Genomic DNA, 27,394 nt, shown 5'->3' on the forward strand with positions numbered 1-27,394 from the left:
AGATTAGATGTTAAAGATGACAGATGTGCTTGCTTTAACAGAGTGAATGATAATTTTCCTTCATTATAGTAGGCGTGATTTTGCATCTGCCATTTTCAGAGGGAGAGTTTTTACAATGGATCCCACATAAAAGACTTTTGCAAATTCACAAAATTGAAATGCAAAATGACCCTGTTAAAGTAGAAAAGTGGTCCAGAAAGTGGGTGTAGGCAGAGAAATGAGCAAAAGGCTATTCAGTAAAGGCAAGGGGAAAACCAAAACCAAGTGGGGAGACTTTTCAGCTAGAGAGCAGTACTGAGAAAGTAAAAAGTAAATGGCAAATCTCATTTTGACATACACTACCAGGAGTGTTACATATAAGCCATTGGAAGCAATTTTTTTAACTGAACGTTTTTACTGAGTCTTAGTTAAAATACACCACACTACAAAGGAAGATACAGTTTAGATTTGCTCCAAAAAAGGAAGGGTGGGAGTGATCACAGGTCTAAAACAAACAATGGATGAAACTTGTGAAATGCTGGAAATAGAGTTTGTTCAGTCTAGAACTAACACATGTTGCAAGGCTGCTGTGACCTTTCAGCTTTACAGATGTCCACAATTTTGAGAGGTATTCTCCCATTATTAAGACCAGTTGGTTTTCACATAAATATGAACTAGAGAAGCAAGCGTAACAATTGGATCTGGTGATCACAGGGTATATAAAACCCCCAGCAATCAAGACATTGATTAAAAGTAGAACAGTGAGAGAACAAAATAAAAGCAAAGATGTGAACTATCACTCCTTCTTCCTAATTCTATTTTGCAGCCAGGCATCCAAGAATTGAGCTCACAAAGAGAGCAAACACTCACTGACACCTTAGGATTCTGAGAAAGTGTTGGACACCAGATCCATTCAGTAATACGTTTCTCCACAGGACCATAACACAGAGGAAAACAAAAACAAGCTCTCTGGCTGCGTTTTGCCAAATTATGTCAACTCTGCCAGTCAGGTGAGACTGTACTGCTACGGTTTGAAATTACAGAGCACTCCTTATTACAGACTGCAAGTACAGAAACTAATTGCTTGACTCTTGATAGTAGAAACTAATGTGCAACCACAGTGGCATTCCCCTTCCTCAAGGCACTGGATTACGAGAGAAACTCTAAACACATGCACATAAATGACGGAGCAGGAGTAAAGAACTCCATTACACAGCCCTACATCAAAGGTCAACATCACAGCCCATAGACTCCAGTTGGCCTTTCTTGCCCATCCCACTGCCCTTGCCCGTCCCACCCACCACTCTCCTCCTGAGTGTGGCTCTGTGAAGAGCTCCCATGACAAGAAAACTACAGCAGTTCAGAAAAAGAAGAAAAAAATCTGAAGCAGTATTAAAAATGCTGTGTCTTTTTATGCTGCCAGGGCAAATTTTGTATTGAAAGTTCCTAACTTTTTTTTTTTTTAATTAATACATCTATTTTTTTTTCCTACTTCTCCAAGCTGAAAACAGAGAAAGGAGGAAAACGACTCCTGCTTTTCTGGGCATTTGAGAAGAGATTCTGAGGGAGGACTGTTTAACATTAAACTGTTAACAGAGTTTACTTGAAGTCCCACTGACATCAGCTTAAGTATAGAACTGAGAATTTAGCTGAAGTTATTCTTAATATTAAACACTTCCAAGTTTAAAAATAAATACCCACACTTACCCAATCACAAAATATTTAAAATATATTATTAACCATATTGTTAGTAAAAGGTAATTTTTGTTCTAGTGTGCTATATGGGGTCAATCGTGTCCAGAGAAGGGCAACGAAGCTGGTGAAGGGTCTAGAGCAGAAGTCTTATGAGGAGCAGCTGAGGGAACTGGGGTTGTTTAGCCTGGAGAAAAGGAGGCTGAGGGGAGACCTTATCACTCTCTACAACTACCTGAAAGGAGGTTGTAGCGAGGTGGGGGTCGGTCTCTTCTCCCAGGTAACAAGTGATAGGACGAGAGGAAATGGCCTCAAGTTGCACCAGGGGAGGTTTAGACTGGATATTAGGAAATTTTACTTCACTGAAAGGGTTGTCAAGCATTGGAACAGGCTGCCCAGGGAAGTGGTTGAGTCGCCATCCCTGGAGGTCTTTAAAAGACGTTTGGATGAGGTGCTTAGGGACACGGTGTAGTGGTGGTCTTGGTAGTGTTAGGTTTACAGTTGGACTCAATGATCTTAAAGGTCTTTTCCAACCTATATGATTCTGTGATTCTGTGAATCATTACTCACTGAATTTTTAATTTTAGTGATGCCTCAACTTGTAGTGTTAGAGGGTTACAAGTATAACCCTAATATGAACCATTTTTCTGTCTTTATGGAAATAGAAGTCTTCACAGTCACAGACTTAATAATCTTTTTGGTGCAAGCTACAGGATATTGGAAAAAGTACACCCACATAGCAATTCCAAAACTACCAGAAGAGACACGCAGCTTAGAGGAAAAATTAGGGCTTTTCACTTTAAAAATGTCAACTTCTTCTCTCTGTCGCCAATAAAGAAAATTATTTGGAACATGAAATGCTCAACATTGGATCAAAATCCACTAATTTCTTCAATCCTTTGTAACCTTCTTTGCTGGGAGGGATAGGGAAGAAACAAAACCAGAAAAAATCCTTCATAAATGACAAAAAATTCCTCCAACACATTAGTGCTATTTGGACCAATTATTTAAACTAAGTTTTGTCAGGTATGTTCTGTTAGATCAAAAACATTTTGAAGGGTTGCATTTTTTTTCCTAAGAATTTTTCACTGACTCGCAAGTGTTTTTACTGACAGCTACTGGTGAGTTTTCTGCTGAGAGAGAGACATACACAGAGATGATGGAAGACACAAAACCTGTGTTTTTACAGTGTTGTGTGAAGTCTCTCCAATTGTCTTTTTATTCCAATGTGAAATGAGTATAAATTAAGAAATCCTCTGAAATGATGGCTTAATAGAAACATTGTCCTTTGAACAGCCCTTCTGTATGCAAACGCCTGGGACAGTGTGGGAAAGTAAGTGGGGATTATGAAAGAAAGAGTAGTTGGATGTTTCTGTTAAAAAAAGCATGAATTTTGGCGTGAACAATGGAAATGCCAACAACGAACAATGGCAGCGTTGGGGGAAAATTCACTGAATGCTCCATGGTCAATGAACTGGGACAATGCAAATTCTCACCACTAGACACCAACAGCTGACAACCCAATCAGTCAAGACAGCTGTTTCTGAATTGGCTGTGTTATCAGCCCTTTAATTTCCTTCTGCAGGTGAACTTTGCTCTTAGACCATACGCTTAAGCAGAGGACGAAATGGAGTTTTATGAATGGCTTGCTCCGAGAGGGCAGTACAATATTCTTTCTTTCAGTCTTAAAAAGCAGTCTTCCTAGCAAAGGGACAGAAAAACTTGTGCCGTATTAGGAGATCCATCTTTGCAGCTTAAACTCCCCCAAAACAGTCCGGGATGAAATACGAAACAGGGAAAACATTCCTGCACTGTCTGTTGGGATAATTTAGGTGATTCTCCCCTGCTTCTCCCTTTGTATGGTCATTTCCCAATACTAACTTTTACACTTTCTTTTGCACACAAGCAAGTAATTGTACAAAGTAGTGGGAAGGCAAGACCAAAACACTTTTTAAATTTAGTAACTGGTACCTGTATACTACAGAATTTTCTTTCTCATTTTAAAAGGAGAGCAGGCATTTAGAATCACTTTTGGACTGTGTTTATCTGCAGTTTGAACTTCAGCAAGTTCTGTCTCAGAAGTAGTGTTTTGAACATTTGCTCTGCCAAATTTCCAATTGATCTGCAGCACATTAGAGCACCCCCATCCATCAAAGACCTAAACTCATCTATCTTTCAATTCCTGGTAGTAACGTCTGTCCGACACTGGGTCTCACTATGACTCCAGACAAGAACTGCTAGTGTATTAGTCATGCTGGCCTAAACTATCACTTTCATGAAAATTTTATGAGCAGTGCTTACATTTCACCTGTTAAGGAAGACAAACAAATACTTCCTTTTATAATTAATGTAGAATATGAAATGCTTCAGTGCTCTCAAAGGAACAGTAGAGTTAAGTGCTGATCAAAGCCTAGCTGTATATAGCTAATTGCTGATAATGGACCCACAGGGAATACTTGAAAGAAACAAAAAAACAAAAATAAAAAATCCAACCCAGTGAACAAGAATACCAAACAAGCCTGTAAACTTATGACAGCTACAAAAAAGGAGAAAAAAAAATGATGGACTCTATCAACTGAGGTCGTTGGAAGAAAGGGCTTCTCACAGCCAGGATATGAACAAGAACAGGTTCTGCACTTCTAGCATTCATCCACTTATGAAAAAAGAAAGGCTTGGATTGGGGATGAGGAATGGGTCAGACTGGAGAGTTTAAATCTAAAATAAACTTTAATAGCTGTAATGACCTGACTGTAATCTAGAATAACCTCTTACACAGGAAGTGCAGTGCTTTTCAGCCTAAGGAAAGGAAAAAGAAGGCAGTCACATGAAGTGCTCAGGTATCTAAATGCTTCTTTCTCTACTCCATTTTTTTCCTAATTTATGCCATCCCTATGTTCCTATTTAAAGTTAGTACTTGTGGAAAAAATACAGTCTTTGCGGAGGATGGAAAACACTCTCTTTTTAATATTACCGCCTTCTTGTCTTGACGTTAGGTAGCAGCATTAACATTCAAATCACTGTTTATGAAATAGCTACAATGCTGGTCTCTCAATGAATGCCAGAAGAATTTACAAGCTTGGCAGTCTGTCAGCTGTCTGATACACTAGACAGAGTGTCAGAAATTTCATGCTGAAATTATATATTCTTAAAGATAAGAGAAAGCTATGCATAATTGTGTGAAGGAACTAGATGAGACTGAGGGAGGCATTTTTATTCCCAATCAATAGAGAGATTTACAGTAATTCAAGCACTATAATTAAGCCCTTTAAGGATGAAGCACTGATTGTGCCAAATTTCAGACAGATGCTCTTCCTAGTTAGCTGCTCGATGGGGGAGGACAAAAATAGAAACTGTTGCATCTCAATGTTTACCACTTACCTTCTTGCCTGCAAGAAACACTTGGTGCATAGAAACTGAGCTATGAGTTTCTGCTAGACTTAATCCCTGACAGTCTGAAAAAAATGCCACCTTCCTGTTTGAAACAACTTGGGTCAAGGCCGTGGACTTCTGAGACAATATTTATATTGGGAGAATTGGGGATGAATGCTGGTCACTCTCAGCAGAGGAAACTTGATCACAGAAATGCACCAAAATCTGGCAGTGGAAGAATCTGCTGGCCCACAGGGCAGGCTGCAAGTGCATATTCCGTCTCTTGTATAGAGAGTATAAATATTAAACTAGCTTACCGGCAGACAAAGAGCCTCCCAATGTCTACGTGCTATGTTAATTAAAAAAACCCAACGACCTCGAGTGATCAATAACTTCCAAGAGAAAATCTGGCATCATTCTCTGATTACAGTACAGGTAACTAATCCTATTTGCTGTGCTTGAAAAAGGAGGAGCGTCATTTTATTCTAGAAACTGCTTTCACATCCATTTCTAATTTTGCTAACACCTAAAAGATCAAATTTACATGTGTTAAGGCTGCATCATGAACAAAAGCAGTGCACCTCTTCTGTCCCTCCTGCCCAGACTCGCTTGCCCCTTGCAGGAAGCCTGGAGAAGTGACCCTGCTCCCCTGCCATCCCTTCGAGGAGAGAATGAGCGCTGTGTCACACATTACCATTGACTTTACTCCTCCTGCTGTTGGATTCACTGATACGTACAGGACTCTTTCAACGTCTATGGCCAGGAGAAGACCGTTTTGTTTGTGTGTTTGTAACCTAAGACCATTTTAAGGGCTGAATCACCACTCTCCAGCAAGTAACGCCTTTGATCCTTCCTTCCCACTGCATCATTTGTAACAAACCCTTGACAAGGGCAAGAGCTACTTCCTGTCTCCGTAGCCACATCTGTACCAGTGCACGTCTGACACACCTTCTCCTCAGATGCTGCCGCTCTGCCCTCTGAGATGTAGGTACCAGTGGTCAGAGGGTGGGATGGCAACCCAACCACTGGCATCTGAATCCGGAAGGTGATCTTCCACACTGTCACCAGTAACACACAAGTGACACTTTCTCTTAGTTCAGAAATCGACTGCTATCTTTCACTTGACAAAGATAATTAGTTGGCCAATTAGGTGAGCATGGATCATATGGCCAGTATTCAGCCCTCCCACTCTCTTCTCCTGCCATCACTTGTTAAAGGAAGAGGGATGAATTTGTAACAAAATGGGAGTTAATCCTGCAGGCAGTAGTTTTAATCTTGACAGCGGTGCATGTCTTCATACAATATTTTTGCCAGACATGCTCAATATAGGTTTCAAAGTAAGATCTTGATTCTTAAAAGGCAAGGCCTTTCACCTTCTACAAAAATAAAGAACTTTTAGGGTTTAAATATGTACAGTCAGAAAAAAGTCACACCACTTGAAGAACATTGCAGACATAGCATTTAATCTTGCTCCATTTAATTCTTAATATGTTGAAGCTAATACGGGTTTAACTTAATCCTGCATTAAATACTCTAGATGCCATTCTGTTCATACTCAGAATAAACGCATCTTGCAGCTACATAGCGCCACAGCAGCTTAGAGGGGCTAAAGCATGGTTTGTCAACCGCTGTATGTACCTTGACTCTTCTGGTATCTCTTGCTTTTACTACATTCAGGATTGGGTAGTTTGGCAAGCTGGAGCATCTTTAACCTAAAATGGACAGGTACATACATGTAGTAGGTTTCTTTTATCCTTTTAATATAAATAAGAAAAGTTTGGAAGTGAAACTTCATGAGTAAACTGCAGAACCTCTATCTTAGATAAAACCACCCACAAACTGAACAACCCCACCCCAATAATAGGCATCTTCTGATTTTAAGTACAAGTCTTTTTAGGTGTGGGAGTTTATTTACTACAAAAATAATAATCTGTTTGGGCTTTTGTTTGCTTCTCTACAATGAGCAAGGTGTCAGTTATCAGTGACATACATCTTAGCTAATTTGAACTGAGAGATATTAAAAAAACCCCTTGGTGATTAGCTTTTTTTTTTTACATATGCTGCAGTAACAGATATTAAAATGCATGTTAATATAACTAAAGGCATGCAATTATAACTTTTGTTTTGAAATGTATGCCAGACAGGTAATTTACTGGGTTTAGACAACATGTAAAAGTAGGACATGTCATTTTTAAAGAACATGGTTGTTGATCAGGCTCTTTTTTGCCTCCTTTCTACACTCCTTTTGGTGTAACCAAGGCAAATTGGATTGTCTGACATGAACTGAGATAATACAGATGGGAGGAAAACAGGAAGGGAACTATATTGATGATCTGCTTAGGTTTGATTATTGACTTTTTTTTTTTAAATCACCAGGAAGTCACATTCTAGAAAAGAATGACTTGTTGAATTCCTGCGCTTCATCACCACCAAGAAAGAATCACCATAGCAACAGGAAAAGACTATGCATTGTAAGAATACTCACAAGCTGAACAAGATAATGGTTTAAGATAATGTCCCAATAGCATGGGAAAATGCCAGCCAGGGATGGGGAGGGAGGGAGGGAAGTGGCATTTTTACAATGACAAAGAAATTTAAAAAGAACTACTACTGTAAATATGAAATATATGTGAATTCAAGGCTAATAGAAAGTGCAAGACAATGAATCGAGAAGCTGTATGGCCCATTTGTCTGGGGAGCAAATCAACAAGGTTTCTTATTGATAAATCCCTGCACTTGTCTCTAAGGGTCAACTGCAAGTGACTGATGTGTGTCTTTATGATTTTCCCTTCAGCCTCTCTGTTAGGGCATCCGAAATGTTTTGCAGCTAGCAGGAGGTGTCCACGCAGTAACTACATAGAAGAGTTTAAGGCAAACATTTCATGTAGGTCACCCGTCAGGCAGAACCTGCTTAACATCTAGTAATTATCCGTAAGGTCTGATCCAGCACTTGCAGTTTAGAGGTGAAAGGATCATTACATTTGCCGTCTGGTGTATCTGTCCTATTTAGACACTTATCTTTGATCCCCTCCTACATTTTTCAGTCCTCAACATTCAATTCCACAGTATTTGAGAAGCAAAGCTACAAATCTACACTTAACACAAAATATGAATTAGGATGAGTGCAGAGGATGTCACTGAATGAGAGTTAAACCATATAGTACTTGCCACAAAATTTTTCCTGATTTTTTCTTTTCACTACAAACCACCCATCCTCAACTCTCATGTTTTGTTAAGATCTATTTAAAATGAAATAGGTGACATAACAATAAAAATTACAGATAGAAACATGTTTGAATGAGAAACCCTGTACATAGTAACTGCTGCTTTCAAAGCCATGTTCTTTGCAACCATTTCTTTGCGGCAGACGGTGTGTGGCTTTTGCTTTAGTACCACTACAACTGTTTCTGTGAATTTCAAAAGAGCTTTTTGTCTTCGCCCCTTCAGCTGCTTTAGTGAAGGAGTAAATTCACACTGAGAGTACCGAGACTATTCCAGCTCTGGAGCCAATGGGAACCACTACTTATACCTCTCATTCTTCCATTTTCTCTTTCAACACAATTTGTGTTAGAAAGTCTTCTAGTAGGGTTTGGGAAACAAAAAAATCCGCAGTGAAAACTGCCAATTTGCTAATGCAAAGTGACACTAAACCCAAGCATTTTCATTTACCAGTCATCAAGATGATCCATGTGCAAGGTTACACAATCTACAGTATATATTTTTCCTGAGACTGAAACAGAGCTAGCTGTGTCAGACCACCAGAGATACTTTTACAAAGACTGAGTTGTTCTTACCTGATACCCATAAATGAGTTGCTGCGATACCTTCCGCGGTATCATGGAAATGTCACCCAGAGTGACAGTCAGGAATTGTTCACCCACACCTGAATGTCCTTTCACTCCTGCCCCGGTGAAACACCACTCCCTTGCTGTGAAATTTCTTTCTACCGTAACTTATCTGACATTGTTGCTCCCTTCAGTGTACAACAGTCCCTCACTAGAAGCCTTTAAAGCAATATGATCGTTTCCCTCTACTGCTGCAGAGCACTGGAGAGGACAGGAGGAGAGGTCCCTAGCTCCCAGTCTTACTAAAGCTTATCATCACCAAAAATGAAGGTGGGTCACTTGCACTCTGTCTGCCCATGACTTGAAACAGTCAAGTCAAGTCTGGCTATGGCAATGAGATTTTTTTTAGTGGGCAGAAGTTAACAGACAGCTTGAGCTAACCTAATTGCATGCTGTATGTTCCCTGGTATCCTTCAAGCTGGCTCCATTACCAAGTACTACAATTAATCCAGAAGAAAATATATAAATTTGTAATCTGTCAGGTCAAAAAAGTTGAATCAACTCAGCAAAAGTTTTCAAGACAAGACTGAGCCAACACAAGGACAAGCATAGTAGCACGTGGCAAGGACAAACAGGACCTCCTTCTTTTAACAGCAGGAGCTATTAGGAACAGTTCAAATATCTTGAGTAAATCCCACCATAGTCTTTTACTAGCTTGCAGTCAAATTAAGTGTAGGAAAAAGAAACCAACCAAAATTAACAACCAAAACCCATTAGCTGCACAAGATTCACAGCAGCAGTGCATCCTCAAGAAGTTTATTGCACACTTTTTAAAGGCATGAGCCAGTAAGGTATCCTTCAGGAAATGTGCTTTTATAGAAAGAGGAGCACAGAACATAAACTTCAGGTACAAACTGACCTAATAATTTCAGAGAAGAAAGCGACTACTAATTCATGATGAAAAAATGCAAGTAGGAGTTTGCATGTTATAAACAGGGAAGAGACATACTGAAATCTTACAATGGCATGGCAGCAAGGAGGAAATGACAGGTTTTAGAGCATGATACTGCTTGTATCAATGTTTGGGACCCTCAGCCCTGGAATACCTGCCTCTCCTTACAAACATCTGCCCCATTTCTCTACTGAAGAAGAGCTGAAAGGAGATGATGCAAGGACTTCCTTGACATTGCAAGAAAAAAAAGAAAATCCAAACCCCAAAGGTATGACCTTGGCCTATACTTCTAAGACAGACATATATACCTGTCCTGTCTCATATAAAAACTGGCAGATGGGTGCATCCCCAAACACAATAGGCAAAGACTAATCGATATCAAAATCATTATGGACCCAGTTTTTCCTCTAGCATTTTAATTTTATACCACTGTAAACCCATCAGCTTTGCCAGGACAGGTTCTAATTTACACTGCTACAAGTGAAATCAGAATGAGGATAAAACACAAGAGAGGGGTCAACGTACACCCAACCCTATAAATCTAAAGGCAACAATTTTTTTTTTTCTCAAAAAGCAAGAGAGAAAAAACCCCTCTAAAGTTAGGCACAATGTATACTTTCAAAGACTGTCAGTCACAAAGCAGGATGAGATTGCTGGGATCAGCAAATTGTTTTGGCTTTCCAGCATTTTCAGCAAGAGATGAATGCCATCATACCTAATGGGATTTCCCATTAAACATGGCCTGAGGAAAGCAGACATTTCAGAAAACAAATCAGCACTTTATATAAATATATTTATGCCTAAAATTAGATTTACTTTTTTTGTATGAAGCTGACTACAATATACTCGCTTCTTAGGAATATAGCATAAGAAATGCTACTGTACCTTATTTATCTGTACTTGCAACCTTTTGCTGACTACATACCCCATACTACAGAGAAAGTGCTATCAACAGCAGGTAGGTCAAAACTCAACATTCAAACAGTGCAAGACTTATGGAAAAGAAAAATAAAGCACAATATTAAAAAAAGGCAAAGAAAATACCCTGTAACTGCATTTAGAAGTGGTGGCAAATCTCTGTCATTCCAGCTTTGCATTTCCTACCATGATTATAGTCCTACAGTCATCTATCAATCACATCCACTCAGTTTTGTTTTTCCTTACAGAGGAAGGTGGACGTATTTCTTCTCTGAACTGCTCCACTGAGCTAATGTGGCATGAACCCCAGCTTACCCGAGTCTAAGTGCCACGGGTCGGTAGCGGCCGACATTGGTGGGATGGTGAGTGGAGATGCTCCGCAGTTGGATTCCACCAGTTCTCCTTGGATGTGGACGTGAGAGGAGGCGTTGGTAGGTCTCAGAGCTGCTTTGAGTGGAGCAATCTGGTTGAACTGTACTCTCGATAGGCAGCCAGTAAATCCTGGGGTGTTGTATTTATATATATCTTGGTCAATCTTCCCAATTTCTATGGGAAATTAAGGAGGGGAAAAAAAAAAAAAAAGATTAATCAAAACAATTAATTGCTTTGGAAAGCACGGTTGGTCTGACCACTTGATTCCCAGAGCTCAGTTCCCAAGTCCCTCTCTCAGGAGACTGAGAACGTGTCAGTCCCTGCCAGGCTTCTTTACATTTCATTACAGATTAAAGCTGGAAACCTTCAGGCCTTGATGTGACTCGGTTTCACTGCTATGCTATCATTAAAATGAAAGGCCGGCATGAAGGAGTCATCAGAGAACAAAAGGCCAGGAAAAAAAATCTTTTCCCCAAGAAGAGGTGGCAAAAGAGAAGGTAGAGGGACAGTCATCACCAGGGTCTCTCCTCCCAGCTGAAGCTGCTGCTGCAAGAGATGCCCCTTCCTTCACCCTGGCCCGTCACCCTCTAGCCCCTCTCAGTGGGCCAGGACCACTCCTGTTCACTCCCGTCCCCCTCCTGTCTCCTTGCCAGGAGACCATGTGTCCCTTCACCAGGAGACCAAGTTTCCCTTCGCCAGGGGACCAAATATCCCTCTGGCCTGAGGTGGAAAATTGCCCCTCTCCAGCCTCCTTCCTTCCCCCGCAGTGCTGAGAGGTGGCAGGAGCCCCTCCACCCCGCTGCAGGCTGAGGAGCAGTGTGTGTGCTCCCACACCTCCACAACCGGGCCTGTGTCGGCTGAGAGCCTGCTGCAAGTCAGCCATTTTACGCCTCGCTGCTGTGGGCTGACAGGCAAGCTGGCAGCTGGCATCCATGAGCAGAGCACGGGGCCCCACTGTTGCTCTCTAAAACAGCCGCCGTCCCTCAAAGTCACCCCCCAAGTAGCTTTCTCCTTTCTAAAACACCAGTTAAAATCCCAAAACAGTAGCCGTAAGATGCGGCACATGCCCTTACTACCCAGGAACCTGCAGGCCGTTCACAGCTGTTTTAATTCTGCCAGGACCTGTTGCGACGGCTTGAGTCACACGGAAACAAAACCGGCACTCTCTGTCAGCTGGCTGCGTTAGAGGGGGTATTAACATTTCAAAGCCTCACTGCAGTGTCTAATATAATATTTACATGGCAGTGAGGAATTTGGCTTCCTTTCTTCTATGGTAGCACGGAGTGAATGAAAAGGACACATGGCAGCATCACGTTTGTGCTGTACCACGGAGTATTGCTCCGGAGGCGCTGAGACACTTCAAACCGCCTTCCCCTGGGTTGGCAGGGACAGGAGTTAACGTCTGGCCCTTGAAGTCAGTGGAAAAAGTCGTACTGAGCTGAGCAAAGCAAGATGGTATCCCAGGAACACAGAACAGGGAGCAGCCTCAGGTTGTTCAAAAGCAACCTTTTCAGATAAGAACAATGATAAGGGTTTGAAAAATGGTGTTTCTGGAAAAAAAAGACATCTGTAAAACACAGGATTGTGTCGTAAAAAAGAAAGAAAGGAAAACAGAGATGGGACAGAGAGGGTTCTCCTGAGAGGTGTGAGGAGAAAGTGGGAAAGAGTTTTATTGTAAGAGTTTGGGGAAGAGCTGGGAACCAAAGAACATCTGGGTTTGAGTTTTACTACCAAAAAAAAAAAAAAAAAATCAAACCAGAATTATTAGAAAATGCATTACTAACCTTTTGCATGAGACTGTGTTCAGTTCTAACCAAACCAGGATCAATTACATAAGGTCTGAGCTGCTGACTGGGCTCCCTAAAAACTATCATGATACATAAGTCAGTGCTATTCCTAAGAGTACTGAGGGTTTTGCATCAGGAATACATACAAGGAGTTTCAAGGCTACAAACCAGGCAGTGCATTTCAGGTACACTTTATTTTTTGGGTTTACATGTTAAACGTGAAGTGGGGGAAAACTGGTGGAAACTGTACAAATCTTGAGCACGATTAAAACAACTTCTTGGTCTTCACACAGAACTTATGTTCTCACAGATCCTTATGTGATCCACTGTACAAGAACAGATTTTCTACTCCCCCCATCTTCCCTTTTCCTTCTCATTTGAGAACGTCCTTTCTCTGCTAGTACTTAGCCAGCCTGTATTAATATTACAGCCACATTTCACAAGCTGGCAGTGAGCAGCGACTGTCCACCTGTGACAAAGTGGAAACATGCTCAGGACTCAGCTAGAGACTAGCTTAAATGCATTAAAATAATTGTATTAGTCACGTGGGTCTTTCATCCAGCTTTCCTTTAAAAATGTATCTTGACCAGTTAGTTAGCATAATCTCCTTCAAAAATTTGATAGTAAGTAAAAAAACTCACACATGCATGCACACTTTCCACAGTTAGTAGAAAAGCTGCACAAAAGCCAGAGTTCATGCCTCTGAATGCTAGTTGTAGACCATATCGCTCAGACAAGGTTCCTATCTGACCTCAATATCCACTGTCTCTTACTTCAATAAAATATTCATGGTATATTCAGTGAATAGCTGCAATTTTGAGTAATCCTTATAATCTAAGGAACAATTAGAAGACCATATTTCTCTTCAAACTCTGTAACCACTGTCAATAACAGTTTAGTGATTACCTTTGTACATATTCACATTTGTATATATTCTGTGGAACTTCATGGAGCAATGCTAATAGCCTCCCACTCACAATCCTGAATGACAAGAACAAAAATCCATGAATATGATTGTGCTACTTTAGCAGCTTCAGCACCATTCTTCTCTAACTCTGTGAATAATAAGTGATGGATACTACATTCTGAAAGAATTAAAGAAAAAAACCAAAAAAACCCTAACAAAGCACCTTGCTGAAGACCTGCATTTTTGTTTAAAACATTTCACAAATGATGGCTGTGCAAGTCATCTCATGCAAATTTACCACCAGCTCGCATCACATCAGTGCTAAAACAAGATGGATCAACTTCTATGACTGTGAACACGTTTCTTCCTGTGCGCGTCCTGTGGGGCTCAGCACACCGATGCTCTCTGATGTTAGGCCATTACACTTTGCCTCCCTGTGTATTTGAGCCTGCTATAAACCCATCCCTGGAGAGTGTAATGATTATATAATGAAATACGCCTTTGTTGTCATGACTAAAATTAAATTTTCTCCCTATAACAAAGAGGGGAGAAAAATAAAAGAAGATGACAACCATCACATTATTTAAAAAAGGGACATGTACAATGCAACTACTTTGCATTGTTCTAATTTTCAGCACATAAGCTAGTGCAAAGTCATATAAATATTATAGTATATAGTATTAGCATTACCTAATAGCAACATTAGTATTATTGCTTTCAGATCTGATGCAGCAATCTTCTGCTGGCACCCTACCCACAAGCATTTCTGTAATGAAGGACTTCCAAAAATACCACTGATAGGCCTTTTTTAACTTCAGCTGGTTTTAACCATTTCCTCCCTTGACCACATAACCTGCTGACTTGAGATGAAGACCATAACAACAAGACAGAGACCATTCAGGTGAATCCATTCTAGCACAGATGCACTGCAGTATAGAAATCCTTAACACTGAACATTCACACAATAACCACAGAAGTTTACTTAAACAGATTACTTAAACATTTAAAAAATGTATATAACTAGTACACAGTATACTAAGAACCACACAGATGTTGCCCCATGTCTTGTGAGTTTTCATTCACTGAAGATATACTTAACATCAATTACTTGTTATTTACAGTTTTTTACTTCTTTAACAGTAAAAAGATATAGGAATTTAATCCTCAGTTACTCGTTTTGATTTCAGGGCTTATTTCCCACAGTTGTGGCAGAAACGTACCACATAGTGATTAAAATAATACTATTTCTCTATTGAAAATTATGTGCTACTACTGAAGAAGCTCTTTTCCACCTAGGTGAAAAGAGGTGAAGAACATCTGTTTTCAAGCATGCTTATGACAAAAGGCACCATTAATAGTACCCAACAAGTTGAAATTCATTATTCTATGAATCTGGAAGAAAACAAGCAAAAATAAATCGTATCGAGGAAAAAATTGTGGCTGGACGTGTGCATAAGTAACAAACGTATAAATAGCACATAGCAATACTGATCAGTATAATTAGGTTTTCTGGTTTTTAAGCCTTTTTGCCCTTACTACATTACCTGTAGATGCAGAGTTGTGGCTCCTGCCTAGGCACTATTACAAGACAAACAAATAAACAGTTTGGTTCAGATTATTACCAAAGTTGACCTAGTTAGCATGCATCTGATGAGCTACTTGTAGAAGCAGACGCATTGCCAAATATAGTTTTTATCTACTCTTTCTCTCCTTTCTCTACTTTCCGTATCTAACAGTAAAAGATTTATAGAGTAGCTCAGAGGGCCATGGTGCTTCTAATAGCTCAAAAGGTTATCGCACTGCTGGAGAGGTCTAGGTCCGCTTAATTCTACCATTTATTTTTTATACATTCTTGTAGCATCACTTAGAAAGACTAGAGAAAAACGACAGCCTAATTTAGCAGAAAAAAAGAAGATGTGTTTGGTCCCACAGCCCTGAGCAGGTTTTTATACATGAAACAGAAATGCTTTCTATTTATGTAAAGTTCCCCATGTGAGGATCCTAGAATGATTTGCACGTACACAAGGCTCTGCAGCACAAAGCTATACAATCCAGCACAGTACTGTGCCATACCAGTATAGTCATGCCAGATGTTGAAAGATGGCCTTGGATTGTGTTTTACACTGACCTCAGAAAGGGGGAGAGGAGAGAGAGTCAGCCGTGAGGGAAGAGGGAAACATACCCGCTGCAAAACTTTGTAAACCTACAAAACCTGATTTTATTAAACATACATGCTGAATATCTTTGCTGAGTATCTTTTCTATTCTAGCTGATCTGTACATTTTTTTTTCTTTATAGGACTCTGGAATGCAGATCAATACAGAAAGTTGTAATAAATTCTGAACCTTGCACAGTGTTCAATACATACAGAGAGGATCAAGGCATCTATTTATTGTGAATTATGTTCCATTAGGAAGGAAATGTAACAGAACTTGAAGTACAGTTTGTGGGTACGCACAACAATGTATGTAATAAATATCCTGTTACGAATTCCCTTGGAGTTTTCCAGTGATGCCCTTCAAAGCAGAAATAAGGCATAGCTAAGGGTACTTCTAGCACAGCAAGGCTCTCAGTAAATGTTATAGCCATCTAGCTCTTCTTTGATAGTGGGAAAGCTCTGCCCGAAGTAGCACATAGCGGTGCAGGGAGAAGAAAAGCACTATATACTGGAGTGATTTTGGTTGTGACAGAAGATGCCTTTTAAACAAAGGAAAGTCTCAGCAGCACAACCAAAGCCCTTTCAGTTCAATTTACTAAAGACTATTTCTTACACAATTTACACAAGACATCATTTGAGTTTTGCTTTGAAAATGGTGAAAAATCCAGCTGCTTGGATTTAGGACAATGACCTATTTATATGTGCCCATTTACGCCCAGAAATACAACAGCTTAATGATTCTGGAAAGAGAGTAGCCATGTCAGTAGTGGGAGAAGTCCAGCTTTGCCACAGGGCGGTATTTCTGGCTGAACTACCAGGATGCTCTGCTATTTCACTTAAGATTAAGCATCCACTCGGCAGGTAGATAGAAGGTAATCCATTATAAATCTCTATAATCCTTCAGCTAGCTGTACTAAATTGATCCTAAATTATCTCTATGCAGTATTTTAATAGACTGCACAGGTGAATTCACCGATTCAATTAAATGAACCACTAATTGCTTTTGGGTCAACCTTAGCAACAGATTTTCTCTTCAACATAAAGCACCATGTGCTCTCTTGTCCCCTGTACTCAGAAAGATATCTTGTTACATTACCCGCTGCTCAAAGATCAGCCCAATTGGCATCTTAAGCATCTCTCTGTTACTGCTTCAGGCTCCACATAATAGAAAGCAGTTTAAACTCCGCTGAAAGGAAGCTATTGATTTCAAGAAGTCACAGTCCACCGAGATTACTAAAGTCCTTTCTCTTATTTGCAGTATTTGATAACGAGGTGAGCAGTTCAATGCAACATCAAACCCTGGCACATGCCAATACTTGAGGACTGGCGTGGTATAAAAAAAAATCAGAGAATAAATAAATTAGCTTGAATCACATACAGTACACAGTCATAGGGAGAACCTATCTGGGGTGGCTGACCCCAACTGCTAGACCAAAGCCACAGGGCTAAAAAGTCCATGTCAGGAGCAACTACTATATACACCCAAAAGGAGGACAGCACCAGACAAAGGGAAAATTACATTCTGACACATCTCCTGGGTCTTCTGATGAACATCCTCCAGTATGAAGATCCAGCACCTGTTTGCTTACTGGCTGTTTATATCTTCTCTGTCCTAAGATCAGCAACTTCTATAAAAAAGCATAGCAATACCACTTAACTGTGTAGATACCATGTGTCATATCAGATATGCTAAACACCTGCAGTACGAAGCAAAGAAGCTAAACTCCCAGAATAATGTTTAATGAGCTGTAGTTAATGTAAAACTGCAAGGCATGTATGGGCACTGAACTAAGGCACTGTAAAGACTTTCCATGGCCCTCAAACTTCCCTGGCTTTTAATTTCAGTCCGTGAATTAAAATTCAGTACGTGGTACAAACTGAGTATAAAACAACAGTAATGGACAACAAAATTGTCCATTACTCAAAACTGAGCTAGTGCATGCTACTCTCTGGACATTAGTACCAGTGGAACAAAATGCTCATTTATGGAGAACTTGTTACAGGGGTGCTGGGGGCAGTGAAGGTGCAAGCGACCCCTGAGAATGGGGACCTGAGCTTCACAGGACCCAAGTGCAAATGACTACTTACTGCTCTTTATGCAAAAGTTCAAATCCCATGTAGCAGACACGCTTTTTTCAGTCCACAGGTCTGTGAGGGCCAGGTGGTACCTGGACGCCTCCTCACATGTCTCTTTCCCGTCACACTAACATGTTTATGCTGCCCAGGGGCCTGCAGGGATGGAGTAAATCTGGCGAATAGCTGTGGGGTGGCCTCCAGCCCCCATGGGGCTGGGACAGCCGTCCTGCAACCCCTCTTCTGGCACATGTGCGAGACTTGCTGTTCCCTTCGCCCTGGACCCCTGATCAGATCCCAAAGTCAGATGCCTTCAGACATGCCTACACCTGATTGCTTTCCAGAGCCTTCAGGTACTGCCCACAGTATGGCCCTACTGTGTGACGTGGTCCTTCCGTGGCTATTTTAACTTTTTCTTTGTAACTTGATGTTACTTATTGTAACTTTTCTGGTTTTCTTTTCTAAGAAATTATAGCTTGTATGCAATAATTTTGTTTAGACAGTTTATGTCTAGACTGACAAACTCACTGACCACCCACTGAAACATGGAGAAGATGCTATTTGTGGTGTATGAAGCACTGTGTCAGAAACCAAAGGAAATAACATTAACCCAGCAGTGCCAACCGATAGTGTTGCACAGCAAACACTGCTTTCATTCGCTGACTGACACTTAAGAAATGGCCTTATCCACAGTGCAAGCAAGAGAAAAATTACTTATGAAGACTGTAACAGCTCAGCACATGTTTCAGTTGCAGCAGCAGCTTTATCAGCGTTGCCCAAACAAAAGCCATTTCTTTATGAAACGTTCCTGATACTTTCCGCACAAGCTGGAAGTGATCGAACTAGGTGAAAAATACACAGGATCAGAGAACGTGAGCCAGCCTGGAAGCTGCGCTGCAGCCCTGGAGCACTGCCAAAACCCAGTCCCTGGCAGAGGAGTTACGGCTTTCGGGTCACACTGTAATGGAGCCAGTAAATCACTGATGTGAAATGCCCTCCTATCAGAGTCCCATTATTGCAGAAATAATAAAGACCAGTGCTGAACTGCAGCTCCTCAGTCAAAAAAGGCACTGTGAAGAATGCTATGAAATGGAAATGTTATTTGACAGCAGCCTGGTTTCACATTGCCACAAATGAAGAGGGTTTGAGAACAACGAGTTGGATTTTTTTTTCTGTTCTTCTGTACTGATGGTATAGTTACTGAATGTTTCAAGACTTCATGCCGGATGTATGATTTCCTGGAATTTTCCATTTTAAAATTTCATATGTAGCCAACAACAGTTATTATTCAGGAATTCACACTGCCTTTTAACAAAAAGGGAATTAACTGATGCTGCAAGGTTCTTAGTAATTGCATTGTAAAAACCACAAAACTAAGGCCAACAGTAAAAGTGAACGTCACTCTTTCAAGGAAACAAGTATTTTCTTCACATTTTGCTACTGACTTACTGTATAACCTTGAGTGAGTCACTTCAGATATTCATCATGTCAAACTCTCCCCCTCCCTCTCAGTAGGACATAGAGAATTCCCCCTACACTCTAGTTGGGATCTGTCTCACTTGAGGTGTTTTGAGATCTAAGTAAAAAAGGTATGGGCATTGGTTTTAAATATGAAAATAAAATGAAATAGTTTTTTTAAACACCCCACAAACTTCTCATGACTTTGGAAAGGTCACTAATGGAGGCATAGATCGTATGGCACATTTCCATTGATAAAAAAGAAAGCTCTTCCAAGGGTAATGAGACAATGCAAAATCAGGGAAAAGGAGAAGAAATACCAAGTTTCTAGAGACCCTTTATTGCCAAGGAATGATACCCAGCATGCAGACATCAACTGGAAGTCTTGATTTTGGCAGAAGTCTTCAAATGTTCCCACTCAAGAGTGGCCCCCGAGAAGTGTTCAGCTGGGGGCAGAACCTCAATGGGAGCAAACAGTCAGCTCCGTGCCAGTGGGACCAAAACTCACATGGATTTTGGGGGAAGAGAGACCTCTCTGTGCATTACCTTTATAACCAACTGTGAGTGGTAATATAGTCATTTCATAAATTTGTGTATCATTTTATTTCTCCTCTAGATGACTAATCATTCTCCCCAGGTACCAGAGGCAAAAAGCTCAGCCTGTTGTTTAAAGCAGGAATCCTAAATGTAGGGGGAGCTAAAAAGAAAGGCCATCCACTTAGACAATAGCATGAGCTGACAGAATAGGACACTAATATCGTTCAGTCAGGCTGTACCACGTACCTTGACTGCAAACCCTCCTGAGGGCTAATGGAAATCTTTCGATTGAGAAGCAAAGTGCTCAGCACACACTGATGTAATCCAAGCTGCAGAAATCAGCAGTTCTCAAGGCAAAACTGCATAAGAGGTATCTGACAGCTTCAAGAACAATTTTTTTTTCTACCCCATCCTCTATTCTCTTCACATGATGCAAGAGCAATGGGATCATGGGTTGAGGGCAGCAGCAGGAGAGCCACCACCAGGTGTTTTATACATAACAAAAAATTAAATGTTTGATCTAGTTTTTGTCTGCAGGCAGGCTCTAAACAGAGTGAGAGGAAGCAGATGATGGGGGAGGAGCAGAAATTATATAGCTGAAATTTCTTTAAAAAAACCCCAACAAATCAAAATGACTGACAAAATAACTAAGTAATTTTATCATCATAGATACCACTACGAAAAAATAGAAGTTATTATCACAGACAAAACATCCTCAGAATTAGCTGGGACGCTGTATTTCAGCAGGATTTATAAGCCCATTCTAATTTATGCTCATGATAACTCATCTTCACAGCATCCTTCATAACCCTTAGAGGGGTCCAACCCTTAGGGTTTAAAACACATATACAGAGGTAGCATTACTATGCAAAAAAAAATAGGCAGTTTCATTCATATGGTTTACCTAAATGTGCTTTTATGTCTTATGGAAGCTGGCTGCCACATAACTCAGCAAATGCTTTTCAGGCCAGAAAATAAATAAATAAATCAATCAATCATCAAGTAAGACTCTTTCAGCCTGTAGCCAAACATAATGTGTCTTGGCCAAACTCCAATGCATTTAGTTATATTGTGCTTTTCTTAAAAACTGTATTAAAATAATATAATTTCAGTCTGATTATTACTTCGTGGTTTAATGGGTACCCTTCTATGACAATCTGCAAACGTCCTCACACTACGCTTTGCGTTCTATATCACCAGACTCAAATATCTTAATAAAAGTGCAGTCTCATCAAAGAGTAGGTAGGCTGAAATTCCCTCTCTTGCCTCCCTCCTCCCTTGCTTATCTTACTGTCTCGCTTGGACATGGTGAAAAAGCTAGAATAACCATTTGAAGAAGATTCATGGTATGCAACTAAAACTGGAAAATGATTTTTCAGTAAGATATTATTTTTATTCACATACCATGTATGCCTTATATTAATCGTCTGTATTCTTAAAAGTTTGGGGTTGCGGTTTCTTTTAATTAAAAATGTAAGGATCTGCAATCTGTTTGTTAAGAAACCACTTCTAGGGATGTTAGTATCACAAAGATAAAACTTCTTCATCAGTCCCACATAATTTTTCTTATTTATTTAATTTAAAAGAAATCCATGGCTATTGTATCTACAATGATGGTTTTCAATGCACTGTAATGTGTGTTTCAATGCAATGTAAGTTTTTTGGGAACTGACATTTTCCAGAAGATATGCACACTGCCACATTATGAACAAGCAATGACCATTCTAAGTAGTGGCAATTTTAATTCAGTTATCAAAAGCCTGAAAATAGCAAGCAAATGAAAAGCAGAATGCCAGCAAGGATGAGTATGTTATAACTTAGTAGGTCATTTTTCTCCCAACGTTTTCATTCTGTTTTCTTCTTCATTTGGAACGTATTTTTTCTCGGATCAAAACATCCACTTTTTGTATAGACAATACCAACCTAGCTGTAGTACTGAAAAACATCATTTATTTTAACAATTGGAAAAATACTGTAGGACAGTGCAGGGAAAAAGAACCAATTTCATTTCTTAGAAGCTATTTCTTTTATGCCTTTTTTCCAGTACCGTATGCTTCACAATTTGAAGCTGAGCAATTTATATTTGAACAGTCTCTATTACATCTCAAAGTCAATGATGGGGTTGATCCAAGAAACACTAAAGGCTTTTGCTTCTTTTCTTTGTTACAAGTATGCATATGTGAAATACTCTTTTGTATTTCCTCTGCTGGAACATGCTTATGTGCAATAAATTCACTCCTGAAAAGTATTGCTCTTCGATACACAATGTCAAATTATCATAAAAATTTAACAGCTACATTAGATAGATCAATGACTTATCTAGTTCATTGTTCTCTCTTCAAAAAAAAAAAGGTGACTGATAGTAGATGATTCACAAGTAGTAGAACAGCATGGAGTATGTAAAATGATCCTTTCCCAGAATACCTTTTCAGCTTCCCATAAACATGGGCTTTAAACCTTTCTGAGAGGAAGGCTGCATCTTGGTTTTTATATTTAGCTACCGGCAGAACTGTCTCCCATGAATGTGTCCAGTCTTTTCAGAAACCATTAATGCTTCTGGCCTCCACAGCATCCCACGCCAGTGAGTTCCAATGCTGAACTACTCACTATGGGACAAATGACCTCCTGCAGCTCATTTTAAGGCCCCAGCCTGGCAAGGTAATTGAGTGTCTCAACTTGTTGTGTTGTGGAAAACACTGCACACCTCCACCACTACACAACTGTACTGTATCAAAATTTGGGTGGACCAACTAAATCACCTAAAAAGAGAGCTCTCAATCTTTGGTTTAAAAGAAGCCTTCATGCACTTTAGTCAGAGTGGCAAAGCCCTGCAGAAGACCCTCTTCACCTCTAGGCAGTGGAAATCACGATTCCATAAAGAATGAAATGTAAAAGCATTACACTATGATCTGGAAACCAAAAACGCTCCCTCATTCAACAAATAAACTGGGGATGAAAGAAATAGGTGTGGTTTGATGCCAGCCAACAAATTTCACTCCATGAGAAACAGTACGGAAGCACACTTCCTTTTCCAGTCCTGCCAATCTCAGGTTTAATACATATAGCTTAACCAGACCTTTAGTGCTTTTCAGATCAGACGCAGAATATTACACGCCAGGCATCCTCAGTGTGCGTATTTTTGCAATTTCTATGATTTGCTCATCCACAGTCTTATTCAGTAGGTAATGATAATAGACATTTTGACAAAAAGACACAGAGCTGGGTGTGTGGAGGGATGATGGAAGAACAGGACCAGACAACATGCAAGGACTAACTCAGTGACTACCTTTGCATCTCATTAGATGGTGTAAACCGAACACTTCCAGCTGGCCTAAAACAAACTGTGCACTACCAACATGCTTTATCATTACTATTATCACATCCAAGCATGGAACAGTATTCTGGAGTAGCATCTGAGGGCACAATGCCATTTGCAGTATAATGGCTTTGTTAACAAGCCGTAGCAAGTGCTCCCACCCAAATACTGAAACGGAGCTTTGGGTGTTTCTAATCTCAAACCTAATGGATTTCTTTGGAGGGACAGCGAAGCCTTTGATCAAGCTGCAGTAAAAATAAATGTTAAAAAAATTAGAATTATAGCACCTTGTTATGCTTGCTCTAGCATAGAAATACATTAAAACAGTACATTAAGTTAGTTCAAGATGCTACACTGACAAGAAATAGTCATTTGCTTTTTTTCTTAAATCTTGTATTAGATTAAACACTCAGTGTCACATCAGCTGGATCAGGAAGCAGACATGTCTAACAGGACTGCTTATTAACTTGCTTCTTTTACAACCAGTTCGTATTAAAAATAAACAAAAACTTACAGGTGGGTTGCAGCATCAGCGTCAGAAGATGATCTAAATCAGATTGCCATCCTTCGTCCCTCTGAGCTGCCCCTCTCTCTTCTCCCCAGCCCCCCGTTTAACCTGAACACCGCGCAGAGATAAACCATGTAAGACAAGGTCGGGAAACCCCAAACACCAGGCGGGCATCCCGGATGCCTCGCACACGCATCGCAGCTTTGTTCTGGCAGAAGACGTACGGTCATGTTTCGCCAGCGGCGACTCGTTTGCAGGCGGCGGGCAGCGACGCTCCCCCCGCCCCGAGCACGCCGGCGACCCGGCACACGCTGCGGAGACCTCGTCCCCCCCGCCCGCTCGCCGCCTCCCTCCAGGCTGAGAACTGGCGCCAGCTCATCACACGAGTGCCTCAACCCCGCCCGGAGTGCTCCGGCAGGAGCAGCCCCGCGGGCTGCCGTGCCCCCCGCCTCGCAGAGCAAGCCTTCGCTCCCCCCCCCCCCCCCCCCCCCAGGCTACCTGCCGTCTTCCCGGCCCTGCCCTCCGGGCCCTCGGGGCGGCCCGGCCGGGAGCCGTGGGGCAGCGGCGGCAGCAGCGCCCCGCAAGGCAGGGCTGCGGTGGGGAGCGGGCGGAAAACGCGGAGCGGAGCGCAGCGCAGCCTCCCCCGACCTGCCTGCTGCAGGCGCGCCGCGTCGGGCGGAGTGGAGACGGAAATACACGGACTGGATCTGGCGTGGGAGTGGGCGGGGGGAGCGCGGGAGCCGATCGCGGCGGCTGGTGCCTGCCCTCGGAGCGCCGCTGCGGGGAGGTCCCGGGGCCCCAGGCGCGGCTGGAGCCCCGCCACGCTGCCGGGCGAAAGTCCTCGGCGAGTCGCAGGCAGCCCGCAGCCCCCGGAGGGGCGGGGGAAGGCGCAGGTCCGGCTCGGGCACTGCACTTGCGTTTCTCTCACCAGCACCCGCTTTTTTTAAGCGCTAAAGGGGCGCTAAAGCTTTGAAATCGTCTTTGTAGAAGGTGCTGCTCAGCATCAAGAGCCGGTGCTATTAAGCAGCCGTTCTCGGGGAAAAGGTAGCTGAAGGTTATTCTGGCATTTCATGAGTTTTGAAAGGTACAGTTCAAATACTTTTGCTTTTAATTTACTCGCATACAAGGGCGAGGGAAGCCAAATAAGAACCTGCATAGAATGGTTTTTAAAAGTTAAAATTACTGAGACGACTTCACTTGCTCAGTTTGAAGATGAAAGAATGGAGACTCGGCAGCCTGCCTACAGGGCACTGGAAAAAGCAGGGGTTAAAATAGCCAATTACTAACACAATATCCATCTCTTAACACAGAGATTATGAGACCACCTTTTTCTTCCCTCCGCTCCGCTCCTCAGACTAACAAGTGCCTCCGTGCTCTCTCCTCCTCTCCCAGCTGCACCACCACCTTCCTCCCCTTGCCCCTGCTCCATCTCCCATACTGCCAAATGGAGAGAGGGTCCCTCGTGCTGAAGAGGAGGGGAGGAAGACAGAAGGAGCAGATACGATTGGGGGATTGACATAAACCCTGAAGAGCCAACAACAATGTAGGCTACAGCTCACACAGGATGGCTGAGCTTGGCCATTGCTATCCGCTGCTCATCCTGCTGCTACCGGTGCTTTGTGCCGGCACCAGCATGGATGCAGATGCTGCATGGCTTTGGTGGAAGCTTTGGTGGAAAGAGGCTGCCAGCGCTGACTCAGACCAAAAGTACCACTGCAGCCAACAAAATGCACTGGACAGGACAGATCGTTACATGGGTCTGCCTGGCTTTTTCTCTAGCGAGGAGCCAGAAGTGAGCGAGTAAAGCCAAAAAATTAAGCACTTGACCAGAAATGTGCCATAATGGGAATAACTGATCACAGAGGAACCAGGATGGAGGAAACGTGGGACCAGAGTCTCGGATCACAAGACCTATGAGTTGTCACTCCAGAAGTCAGACAAGAGATAATGGTACTCATCAGCAGGACCTCATCTAAGATCTTTACACAGCTAGCGTGGTGTCACATTTAGCCACATCAATTCAACTCACCATTTCAGTATCCTGTCATGTTTATATAATTGTCCCGAACAGCAAAACTTTCACAAGGTCACTGCTGAATCATTCAACTCTTACTGCTAGAGAAACAGCCATGGTTACCATCTCTGCAACAGTTCAGAGAGAATATTTTTTGGATATATTCCAGAAGAGAAGCGGTAGTTTCTCCTCTCCATATTTCCAGAGATACAATACTGCTTACATAGTCTTAGGGGGTTTTTTGTTCTATCTTTTTTTGTGTTAAAAGGGGATCCCTCATTGGAAACACAGTTTCAAGTATGAATTATCATTTTTTTTTTTTTTTTTAATTTTGGCACAGCAAGCATTTGCACTTTTGTAAAAGGTGCCCCTTTAATTCAATCTGTTCCCCTCCCCTCTTATTTGTGCTGTATCAGTAGGGATGTATCTTGAAGAGTGTTTGCCGTAGCATTTCATTAACACCACCGCATGCACCAGCAGGTACTTTCCTCACTGAATGACCATAAAATGATCATATATTTAAAATTCTGTGATGCTCACCTCTTGACTAGAAACTCAGCATGACTGATCTCTTCTGAGAGAACAGAGCAGCAGCAGTAAGTACTTGACTGAAGGGCTTTTTCCTATTTGGATTTATTAAACAAGAATGTAAAATGGAGGACTTTATTGAACAAAACTGACATTGACAGTGCATACAATCTATGTATTTCTGAGGAGGCTGCAATCTGAGACCTGTAAACCAGCTGCCATCATAATTTTACTGAGGTCTATTATCTTTGGTTGTTCTGAAGCAAGTCAGCTTTGATGTAATAAAAATGGGTCCTGTTCTGCACAGGCACACAATACCCTGGTCTGTTTGAGTATTTGACATAGAAAACTCACAGAGAGCTTCCTCAGTCCCCACAAGTAATGCATGAACCTACTCATTTTTATAATGAAAAAAACAATCAGTAAATGAGGAATCTCTAACTAGTGAATGGTTGTTTGTAATAATTCTAGCAGAGACAATATCCAATTTGTGCAAGCAGTAGTTCAACCATAGGTAGTGAAGGCACTCAGAGTTTAGGAGAGAGCTGAAAGGTCTCTCAGCATGGCAATCTGCAATTTCGAGATATTCAGACTACATTTAAATGAGTTGGCCCAAGTACTGGAAGCAGTTTAGCTGCAGAGGAACAGAGCTCTGTGCAGGGTATTTATTCCACCTCTTGGAAGTATAAAATAATAATTTAGTAGAAAAAGGCCCTGCCAGAATAAATTTTTAATTGCCTGTATTCATAAGCTCTGAATCTGAGATATAAACAAAGGGAATGGAAAATTCTCACTTATAATTACATTCTTGAGAGACAATTTGCTTGACAGGAATGTTAATTTCTGGCTACAGAATGCTGAGGACAGCTTGGGATAGATGGTAGGGAAGGAGCATATCACTGGTAGATTTCTGCTGGTGAATAACTCAAACCAGCATAATGTTAAATGTAGGTGTCCCAACATGTATGCTAATAAAGTTCATGAAAAGGGGATGATAGGCATGTCTGCTGTGTGTGGAAAAAATCTCCCTCATTCTCATTT

General features: G+C 41.3%; 1 protein-coding gene across 1 annotated transcript in view; it reads right to left on the reverse strand.

Moving 5' to 3' along the window:
* Window positions 1-27,394, reverse strand: part of CNTNAP2 (contactin associated protein 2) — a 1,193,181-nt gene that overhangs the window by 11,938 nt on the left and 1,153,849 nt on the right. The window contains exon 22 of the mRNA XM_072853401.1: window positions 11,011-11,241. Coding sequence (XP_072709502.1) covers window positions 11,011-11,241 — 231 coding nt within the window. The remainder of the gene's footprint in view (window positions 1-11,010; window positions 11,242-27,394) is intronic.

The sequence above is a fragment of the Ciconia boyciana genome, chromosome 2 (genome assembly GCF_034638445.1).
Source record: "Ciconia boyciana chromosome 2, ASM3463844v1, whole genome shotgun sequence".
Lineage (NCBI taxonomy): Eukaryota > Metazoa > Chordata > Aves > Ciconiiformes > Ciconiidae > Ciconia > Ciconia boyciana.